General features: G+C 48.5%; 1 protein-coding gene across 1 annotated transcript in view; it reads left to right on the plus strand.

Annotated features, from left to right (window-relative positions):
* Positions 1 to 9294: 9294 nt before the first annotated feature.
* The window catches only part of SLIT1 (slit guidance ligand 1), a 128546-nt gene continuing 126496 nt past the window's right edge, over positions 9295 to 11344 (plus strand). The window contains 1 exon segment of the mRNA XM_015415898.1: positions 9295 to 9359. Coding sequence (XP_015271384.1) covers positions 9295 to 9359 — 65 coding nt within the window.

An 11344-nucleotide genomic window follows, 5' to 3' on the forward strand; every position in this document is an offset into this window, starting at 1 on the left:
GCACACAGGCAGAGAGGCAAATGGAATGTTCTGTCTTTGAGCTGAAAGACAGGACACCTCTTCTCTACCATACTAAAATTCAGGAGTCACCCACTGCATGCACTTGGTATAGTTATTGAATTGGCAGCCACATGCTTTTCGAAGAGATGTTCTCTGACACAGCAGGTCACTTATGAGTGGTAAGAAAATAGAGTAGAGGTGGATGGGTGTGGGCAGGGGTCATTTCATAGAAAAAGAGGTGCAGGAGCTGATTAGCATAACTCATTAGCATAACTTATTTGGATACGCCACACTCCCTGACATCACCGGAAGTGTGTCAGAAGGCAACACCCACTGCTCAGGCTCCACTGGACTGTTTTGGACTGGGAGCCCGGGGGTGGGGGCTCTGCAGCTTACCTGGCTGCTTCTTGCTCTGACTGAGGGCGGCTGGGAGCAGGGGGTGGGGCTTGTTGCATGTGCCCGCCCCCTGGGCTCTTTACTGCTGGAGCTCCGCTCCTGTGCGCTCCTGCAGGAAATGACCCCTGGGTGTGGGAACCCCTGTAGTTCAGGGATAAAATCAAAGAATCTGCCTAAACTAGGAAGCTCTTGAGCCAATGTTAGCCATCGCTGTCCCAGACCAAACCAAAAGGCTGACACATTTAAATGGAAAATGTAAAGTCTTGGGTTGGGGTTTATGATTTATTCTGGTATTATGTGCCTACAAGGCCATACTTCTGCCTGCAGACCTACAGCTGAACTCACATGTGGCATCCAGGACAATAGGCCCATCTCCTAGATGGCCTCTAGACACTACAAGCAATATAAATGGTAATTTCCCTATGAAGTCATTTTGTTTGGAGTTTACCTCAGAAAGTCCTTGAATGTATGACCCTGATTGCTATTCTTCCTTTCATATGTGATTAAGTACAATACTGCAAGTCGAGGCACCTACTGACGTACATAAACATTAGAACACTTTTAGCAGCCACAGGAGACTCTCTGGCAGTTGTCTTTGCGCCTGTGATGTTATCAAATACCCCTTTCCATTCCTTGTCCCTGGAGTCTTTTGGAGGAGTTTTAAGTTTCTCTTCACAACATGGCAGCAAGTAGAGAGCTGTTGTTGATCCTACATGTGTGAGAACAATATTAGCTTGATAGTTATCCGGGCTTTGAAAATCTAGCTAGGCCATTTTGATGAGATTTATAAAGTTGCATTAAAAGTGAAGGCTGTTTTTGGTAGTCTGTCATTAGCCCCGTATGAACTTAGTCTTCAAGCATAGGGTCATGAACTCCAAGTTGGGAAATTCCTGGAGATTTGAAGGTTGAGCCTGGGGAAGGCAAGGTCTGGGGAGGGGAGGTACCTCAGTGGGGTGTAATGCCATAGAGTACATCCCTCAAAGCAGCCATATTCTCTAAGGCAACTGATCTATGTAGTCTGGAGGCCTGTTGTTATTACCGATGGGTAAAACCTGGAAAATGCCGTTCATATCGGTTTGTGATTTGTGGTGTGTGTGGTTCACAAACCATGGACCATCACAAACATTTTGGTGCTAGATGAACTGGTTTGGTTTGTGAGGTTCGTTATGTGATAGAATGGCCCCCCAGCTAGAGACACCAAACTTGCAAGGGATCTCTGGCTGACTCTCCTCTAACTGCCCTCCAAGTTTGGTTAGGATTGGATTGATGGGGTCAGGGCCGGCCCCAGCTTATTTTGCACCCTAGGTGGCGATCCCTTCTGGCGCCCCCCTCCCTGTGCACCCACCAATTTTCAAAAATAAATGCATTTTAGGAAGAATGAAAAACACAAATAATCAAGAAACTCCCAGACTACGGGGCCGGGTGCAGTTTGGCGCCCCTAAGGGCCGGCCCACTCTAGGCGATTGCCTAGTTTGCCTAGTGAGTGAGCCGGCCCTGGATGGGGTCCAAGTCACCGCTCCCCAAAGAAGGTGCCTCCAGGAAAGTGTTTTCCAGGGAAGTGACTGGCACAGGTTCAGGAGGTTCAGGAATGTATAGAACAGAGGTGTCAAACTCATTTGTTATGAGGGCTGGATCTGACATAAATGTAACTTTATTGGGCCGGGCCATGCATGCTATAAAATGTAATATGAGGTACCAAAGATATAAATTTTATAAAGATGATTTCAGATGCATAATGGCAATAGCAGGCATAATTGGATTAGGTGTGATATGCAGAGGGGAAGTAGCTGTGGAGATATCAATGTTGGTAATAAAACAGGAAACCTAGGTCTCAGTTCTATCCAGGAGGATTCAGGCCAGGAGGATGCAAAGAATAAATGGATGTAAATCTGACATTAGAAACCACAACATTCAGTTGCTGACCTAAGAGTAGCAGTGCTCTTACAAAGGAATTTCAAAGGAAGATTAGAAAGAGAGACTGCTGAATTGCATCCTCCTGGACTGGATTGAGACCTAGTTTTCCTGTCTCGTTACCGACATGAAGAAGAAGAAGAAGAAGATATTGGATTTATACCCTGCCCTTCACTTGGAGTCTCAGAGCGGCTTACAAACTCCTTTCCCTTCCCCTCCCCACAACAGACATCCTGTGAGGTGGGTGGGGCTGAGAGAACTCTGACACAAACTGCTGTTTTTCAAGGACAGCTGTGCCAGAGCTTGTGACTGACCCAAGGTCACATCAGCAGGTGCAAGTGGAGGAGTGGGGAATCAAACCCGGTTCTCCCAGATTAGAGTCCGCACACTTAACCACTGCACCAAACTGACATGTGCTATTATCATTTGGCTTCTGAAATCACTCCACTCTCCAAGACATAAGGACCAGTCCAAGTGTTTTAATTCCTTATCAGGGTTGTTTTGAAAGAAAATAAAAAAAAAATAAATCCAGATAGGAACAGAGAAATCCAATCATTTTTTTTAAAAAAACAACTTTTCAGAACAAACCAAAATAATTTCCTCAGTGTACATTGTGCTTGTCAGAAGACTCCACCCACCCTCCAAAGAAGTGGGCTTGCACACAAAAGCTAATACCTGGAATGTTGGTCATAAAGCTGGGACTCCAATTTTGTTTTCTCTCTGTCTCTTTCCTCGCCCCCCCCCCAATAAAAGAGGAGCAGCAGCCCCGGAGAAGAAAGCAGAAGCAATCTCTCTCTGTGTGTGTGAGTGTGTGTGCAAGAGAGAGAGAGGGAGGGGCGGGCAGGCAGGCAGGCTTGTCTTTTTATCTTCCTGGCAAAGCAGCCATGAGGCTCTCTCTGTATCTCTCTGTGTGTGTGAGTGAGTGAGAGAGAGCAAGCACCTGGTATTTTTGGCCACTGTGTGACAGAGTGTTGGACTTGATGGACCATTGGCCTGATCCAACATTGGCTTCTCTTATGTTCTTAAGCAAGGAAGGGGGGAAGGGAGGCTCTTTTTGTATCTCGCCAGCATGAAGCAGCCACAAAACTCTATCTCTCTGTGTGTGTGTGAGTGAGAAAGCGAAGGAGGGGGGAGTCAAGAGGCAGGAACAGGAAGTAGGAAACAAAGAGCCACTGAGGGAGCTGGGGAAAAGCAAGCTTGAGTGCAGCAGCAGCAGCAGCCCTGGGAAAGGAAGCAGAAGAAGGAAGCTGCTTGGGGGGCTGGTTTTGAGCTCTCTGTGTAGGCCAGATCAGGCCCACGGGCTGCACATTTGACACCCCTGGTGTAGAACAAATCCTATGCAAGATAGAGACAGAAAACTCACAGTAGATTTCCAGCTGACTCTCCTCTATTTGCTCTCCAAGTTTTGTGAGGATTAAATTTACGGGGTCAGAGTTATGGCCCCACAAAGAAGGTCCCCTATCTTCCATTGTTTCCAATGGAGGGGAAAAAACAGAAAAAAAAAAAAAAAAAAGGAAAAAAGAAGAAGAGGAGGAGGAGGAGGAGGAGATTGGATTTATACTCCGCCCTTCACTTGGAGTCTCAGAGCGGATTACAAACTCCTTTCCCTTCCCCTCCCCACAACAGACACCCTGTGAGGTGGGTGGAGCTGAGAGAACTCTGACACAAACTGCTCTTTCAGGAACAGCTGTGCCTGAGCTTGTGACTGACCCAAGGTCACATCAGCAGGTGCAAGTGGAGGAGTGGGGAATCAAACCTGGTTCTCCCAGATTAGAGTCCGCACACTTAACCACTACACCAAACTGGCAATAGAAGCCCCGCAGAACAAACTCAGATAATCTCTGCAGTAGAAGTGAAGGTAGGTGGCATTTTTGCAAGCCCAGCAGAACTAGTGTTACTGTGGCAGTGCACACCCAACAGGACTAAGGTTAAACCAGGAAAGTGTTTTTGGGGAAAATATCCGGCACAGGCTCAAAAGTGTATAAAACGGATCCTCTGCAAGCTACACACACCAAACGCACAAGGAACTTCACCCTGCCATCAACTCCTGTACAATCTTTCCAAGTTGGGGGCAGATTACATTTTTGGGGTCCCAGTTACTGACCCCCCAAAAGGTGCTCTCTCTGGAAAAGACAGATGCATTTATAGGAGTCAATGGAATAGCTTAGGAACAAGCCAGTGACACCAAACTCACAGGGAAACTTCACCTGGGCAGACTCCCCCCCCCCACATCGATTTTTCCTACTCTGTGGAGGAAAAGGAACACCTGTCAGGCTGGCTGGGCCACTCACAATTCTCCAAAAGCAGATTTGGAAGGACAGAAAGGTAGACATGATGAGAGACTTCTGACAGGAACCCCATGACAGGTTGGCGCGCACCTCAGCCTCACTAGACCAGTGGAAATTACAGTTTTCCATCTAAAGTGATTATTGATGCAAACTGCCTTGCATAATAAAGAAAGACTGTGCAGTTTCTTGCCCAACCTAGTGTTTAGGGACTGAAATGTTGACATATGGGGGCTATTTCAAGAATGTTCCTAAGTAACAGATGTGGCTTTAGGGTTGCTTCCATATTGGATGTTAGGACTGGCTCCTCTACAATCTCTGCAAGCTGGAGGTGGGTCATATTTTTGGGGTCCCAGTTATGGACCCCCCCCAAAAAAAAAGGTTTCCCACATTTATACCCTCCCACCCTTCCTGAGTGTGAACATCTCTGTGTGGCATGAGGATGAAAGTGGGTGCAAAGGGTGCTCATTGTGTGTGGGGGAAGTCTTTCACCCCCCCCCCCCCGGGCACCAAACCCATCCCGCCAGGCCACTGGAGCCAGGCCCTAGCAGGGCACCACCAGGGGGTCTCAGAGCCTCCTTCCCCTGATCAGTTCCTGGGGCTCTCTGCAGAGGCAAAAGAGTTGTTAGCACTGCCCTGAGACACCAGCAGTTGCTAACACTCTCTGGAGAGGAGGACTCTTGACAGCAGGGATTCAGAAGGTGGGGGAAGCATTCTCCCTTTCCATATCCCAAACACCTGTTACTGCTCCTACCTTGAGTACACCACTCCATGGCCCCTCCCAGCCCGGTTCCAGAAAGAAGCTATGCCTCCCACCTTCGCCAGTCCTGGGGCCACAGTTTGGAAACAGTTCCATACCCTCCCCAGTGAGACCTGTGTGGCAAAGTGCCAGGTGTGCCACACCCATGTCTGGAGGGGTGTAAACCCACCCCAGCACTTGTTCATCCTCCACAGGCATCTGCAAAGGGTGCACCCCAGTATGTTGCTGCCGGAGGAAAGTATGGTTGCCAGCAAGAGGAAGAAGAGGCCCACTCCCTCAGCAGAGAGAAGTGGAGGAGGAGCAGGAGGCCCCCCCATGAAATGCTCCCTGCACTCGGGCTGCCATGTGTGGGGCATCAAGGTGGGCCACCCTCCAAAATGTCAAAAGCCTATGTGACGGGCCCAGAAAACACTCACCTCATTGTCAGCAAGATGATTGCTGTGGACGGCCAACATTTCTCCCTCATGGAGGACGTAGCCTTTCACTGGCTGCAGAGGCTATGGTCAAGGTTTAGCTCTCCAGATCGCAAGGCAGAATGGGGCACTTCACAGCAGACCTCTGGAGCAGCCAGCAAGACTGCTGAGGCATGGCCCAGGCTCCAGGAGGGAACAGTCCTGCCACTGGGCTACAAAGTGGTTCTACTCCATGTGCAGGGGATGGATGCAGACCATACGGCGCAAAACATTGCAGCCATGTGATACAGATACAGAAAAGCCTGAGGGAGCAGGTGGGTGGAAGCAACATTGTCCGTGTCTACATGGTCACGGATGCTGGCATCATGCTGGCAGAGGTGGCGTGTGCGCCTAAAGGGCATCATCTGCCTGGTGCACACACTTCAGCTGGTGGTGAAGAATGCTCTGGGGCCAGAAAGTACTGTCAAACCTACCTGGGATGTTGTCCCCCTCAAGATGTGATCATTTCTCAAGACCTGCTGGTGCCTGGCTGCCCACTTCTTGCACAGCATCAAGTCTGTCTGTCTGCTGCACAAGAGGCAGGGGGAGGGAGATGACAAACTCCACCTAAGCCATGATTACACATTTGGTGGAGCAGAAGAGCACTGAGTAGGATGTCATCTCCTCCATCACCATCCTGAATGGGGAAGAGGACCTCAGCACCAGCTCCAATGACTGGCTGACGCTCTCCCAAATGATGCATGTCCTCAAGCCCTTCCTGGACACCACTGATGTGCTGTGCACCCATTATGGCCAACCTGGGGCAAGTCATCCCCCTGATTTGAGGGCTAGACTAGGTGCTGGCCTCCACACTGGAGCCAGCTGTCCTCCTACAGGTCAGGGCCTTGGCAGAGAGGTTGCAGATAGGCAATTCACAACCAGGAGGGTATAAAATGTGGGTCCTCACTGAGCCGCTTGGCATGAGCAGAGAAATGGGCCCCCCCCCACAGAGTCCTGAGTCCTCACTCAGCCAAGTCACCCAGTAGCTAAGGCCAATGTTTGGCATAAGCAGAGAGACAGGGTGGCTCAGAGCTGAGTCCATTTAACACCCAGACCCCAGTAGGGAGAGAAGTTCACAATCAGGAAGGTATAAAACATGGGCCCTCACTTGGCCAATGCACCCAGTAGCTAAGCCCCATGGCTCAGTGTGAGAACAGATAGATTCCTGAAGGGGCGTAGCAATGAGCTTGTTGTTGCCCTGCAAATTGGGAGCTAGCCCTCAGTTCTTATCAAGCATCCCTTGTGCACTGTCTTGCATAACTGCCCCAGGAACGAGTCTGTGTTTCTGACTTGAAAGAGCGGGGAGTGGTGTTTGTTCACCGTCCATTCAGCACAGTCCTTCCTAGTGTCTTGGAAACATACTTCTTCCTCCCGTCTCCCACCAATCAGTTTGATAATTCAGGGAGGCCAGTGGCCTTAGTGACTGAATAGATGCAATTAGGAAGGTAGTGTGGCCATCCCTGCACTTATAAACCATTAGCTGCTGTTTCAGCTGGACTACGTGGGCTGTGTCTGAAGGTGTGTGCTGGGGAAGGTGCCTGCTTCATGGGAACAGGAGGATGGTAAATACAGGAGAGCAGCCTTAGAACCTGACACATTCACAGCTTTCCCATCACTGCCACATTTCCCATGGCTGAGACAGCTTGGCTTTGCACATGCACAACAGAAAGGCATTATGATAATAAAGCACAGCTGTGTACTTGCAGCACCAAGTTTCAAGTGTGCGCCACCAATCACAACCAGCATCATCAGCCACCATAGCAAGCCCTTTTTTGGTTTTTTTTTTTTTAAACTAGGTGAGATTTCAGATTTCAGCATTTCAATGGGCTGGATCCAGTCATCTTTTTCACTCAGTCTCTCCCGTTTCCCCTCCATTCTATAGCCCCTTTTAGTAAAGGTAAAGGTTCCCTTGCTCGAAAGCCAGTCGAATCCGACTCTAGGGTTGCGGTGCTCATCTCCGTTTTAAAGCCAAAGAGCCAGCGCAGTCCGAAGACGTTTCCATGGTCATGTGGCCAGCATGACTATACACCAAGGTGCATGGAACACTGTTACTTTCCCACCGAAAAGCCCCTTTTACACATTACTTTATGGGACATTCAGGTCCCATAATTCTTAGCATAGACTTTTTTGGGATGGTCAAAGAGGATCTCTTCTTCTTCTTTTTAACAGAAAAGCTGGTTGGTCCATCCCATGAGTTTTGTTTGAGTCACAATGCAACCAACTTAAGCAGCAGCCCTCTGCCCACGATGCCACATTATCTTTAATCAAACTCTGTCCGTGTCGGGCCAATTTCCACCTAACATCTCCCCCCAGCCAGTCCAGGGTTAATATTTCCATTCCTTGCCATATTTTCTCTTGCCTTTCCTACCCTGGTGAGCTTTACTTCCTCTGCTTTTTGGTGATTCAGATTCTTGGGTTCAGTAAAAAAGGAAAGGGGAGGGGCACTTTTCTTACCTTCATACTGGCACAACAAAACTAGACATAAAACAGGTGCTCTGCAGATGAAGGCAGAGGGGGCTTCCATACAGCCAGTGTTCCCTCTAAACTGTGTGCATGAGTGGCCACACAGAGCAGCAATCTAGAGCCGTGCAGAGTCTTGCACTGCCCATTGGCCATTTTAAGATTACAGCAGTTATATTATGCTCAGGATGTGAACTGCTCCGCTCAGTAGGGGAAAAAAATTAGAGGCCTTCCTTTAAAAAACATCTAGCGTTTATTAAACCAATCTGATAACTGAATGGGCAAAGGCAGAAGTTATAAATCCTTTAGGTAAGGGATAAGAATTTATGGGGTGTGAACTTTGGGAAGAGGGGAAAGACAGTCAGATAAGCTGTCCTCTGGGGGGAAAGGGGGGGGGGGACGGACAGATGCAGCTGAAATGTCATCGTGATTCAGATCCATCTCAGATTTATGAGATGACTCAAGGGCAGCAATCTGATAATGTTAACAGTGAACCCAAAACAGCAGGAACTCCCCAGATTGGCTCAAGACTCGGCTGCTTAAGAACTTGATTCCTGTCAGATAAATGGTGCTGTGGGGAATGTGATTGTGGTGGACAATCTCTCAGTTTTGTCTGTGTGAATTTAGTACCTATAAAGCTTGGGAAAACCTCCCCCCGCCCCCCATGCTAGAGGTGTGAGTTTGCAGCGGGCACTAGAGCACCCTTGCCCTCTTTCTCTCTTCCAGCATTTTTCTCCTTCTCTTCACAGGGAGCTGAATGGGAACAACATCACCCGCATCAACAAGAATGACTTTGCTGGGCTCAAGCAGCTGCGAGTTCTGTGAGTGCCCCTTTCTCCACTACCTCCCCTATAATACTGTCTCCCTTTCCCACTGGCATTGCAGTCTGTTGCTGAGTGGGAGTGGATATGTCAACATCAACCCTAAACAGAATTGGTCGCCCCAAGGGGGAGCTCTCTTTGCCCCTTTCTTCTGTTTTTCCCTTGTGTCCTCCCAGTTCTGACGCTCTTGTCACTTTTTTAGGCAGCTGATGGAAAACCAGATCAGTGTGGTGGAGAGAGGGGTGTTCGACGACATGAAAGAGCTGGAGCGACTGTGAGTGTCTTGGTCATGAACACGCTATGAAAACTGGGGAAAGGGAGAATACAGAGAGAAAAGGGTTGATAAATCCCAACGGTAGCCACCACATTCAGTCTCTTCACTATGCAGGTCCATTCTCAGACTTGGAGTAATGGATTTGGTGACTTTAGTGGCCCTAGGTCAGTGATGGCGAACCTTTTAGAGACCGAGTGCCCAAATTGTGACCCAAAACCCACTTATTGATCGCAAAGTGCCAAAACGGCAATTTAACCTGAATAATGAGGTTTTACTTTAGGAAAAACAACTCATACATTAACTTAAGACGATCCGAACAAAGCAAGGAAAGCAATCCCAAATGCTTTCATTTACTTAAAATTATTTGGCAGAGAATTCCACACTTTAATGACGGTCTAGGCCTGGCTGGGGCAATGGCACGTGTGCCCACAGAGAGGGCTCTGAGTGCCACCTCTGGCACCCGTGCCATAGGTTCGCCACCACTGCCGTAGGTGGACCAGAGGTGTAATGGGGAGGGAAACCTGATGGTCATAGACAACCAACACCAGCATTGACACCAAGAACCATTTCTCTCCACCCGCACTCTCCTTCTGACACAAGCAGATGGTATGAGCACTAAGTGTTGTTACACCCAGCTCTGAACAGCCTGGCTGGCATTTACACCCAGATGCTTCCCAATCTGTTCACTGTTTCTTTTGGATCTAAAATAACTCTCTGCAGTATGCATTTACTCAGGGGCAGTGCAGAAATCAACCCAAGCAACGTCTGCATCTTTTCAGCATGACAGCTGTAAAATACCTCCACCAAACCTTGCTGCTCCTGTTTCTGAACATTCCTTTCTCGTCCCTTGACCCATCACCATCACTGTCAATGGAGCCTAGTTCTCTCTGTGGTCATCATGACTGGCCCTTCTGGCATTACATGGAACTACCAGTGGCTACTAGCCCTGATAAGGGGCTGTATATGCTTCCCTGTACAGAAGCAGCAAACTTCTGAATACCAGAGCTGGCAGGCAGCAGCAGGGGTGGGCCTCAGCCTCTATGCGCTGTTCGTTTGGCCCCCAGGGAAACTGGTTGGCTGCCATATGAAACTGTATGCTGCACTACATCAACCACTAGTCTGATCCAGCAGGGCTGTTCTTGCTGTCATTCTAATTGCCAATTAAAGGCAAATAGGGCTTCCAGTATAGAGATGCAGGGATACAGTGAAGTCCCAACAGTTGCCAACAGAGCTCCATGGACACTTTCATTTTAGTACTGAAAGTTCTAACTGTGCTACCACAGGCTTCTTCTTAACCGTATGACCACTGATCTATCTAAGGCCTGCACCTTGGACACCAAATTTGTGATCCTATGCAACTAATTTCTGTCTCAGTCCTTGGCTTGCTCCACTTGCCCATTCATTTTGTACCTCTCCAACTTTGACTAAAAATTTATATTATTTTATTTAAATACCCAATCTCTGTCTCGGTCCTTGGCTTTCTCCACTTGCCCATTCATTTTGTACCTTTCCAACTTTGACTAAAAATTCAAATACTTACATTTTGTAATCTTCGAGTGAATTTGCAGGGGTAAGCTGAAACTAAAGGAATAGTCGTTTGGATAGCATCCATCAAAGATTGTTCTAGTTAAGCAGTGAACTCTTCAAGGTACAAAAGATCCCTCAATGCACAGCTGCTGCTTTTTGCATGCACTGGGAATGGAAGCTCAAGCACCGGTTTTTGCAAATCAGGCCACCCTAACCTCAGAAACTTTATTTTGGCTTTAGCAGACTATAGTTCTATGGTTCAAAGATGGTGAAAGTATGGTTGCCAGCCTCCAGGAGGGGCCTGGAGATCTGCTTTTGCAACTGATCTCCAGCTGACAGAGATCGGCTCCCCTGGAGAAAATGGCTGCTTTGAAGGGTGGACTCTATGGCATTGTACCATGCTGAGGCCCCTCCCCTCCCCTCCCCTCCCCTCCTCAAACCCCACCCTCTCCTGGATC

This window comes from Gekko japonicus, unplaced genomic scaffold (genome assembly GCF_001447785.1).
Source record: "Gekko japonicus isolate JY-2015 unplaced genomic scaffold, Gekko_japonicus_V1.1 scaffold59, whole genome shotgun sequence".
NCBI classification, from domain to species: domain Eukaryota; kingdom Metazoa; phylum Chordata; class Lepidosauria; order Squamata; family Gekkonidae; genus Gekko; species Gekko japonicus.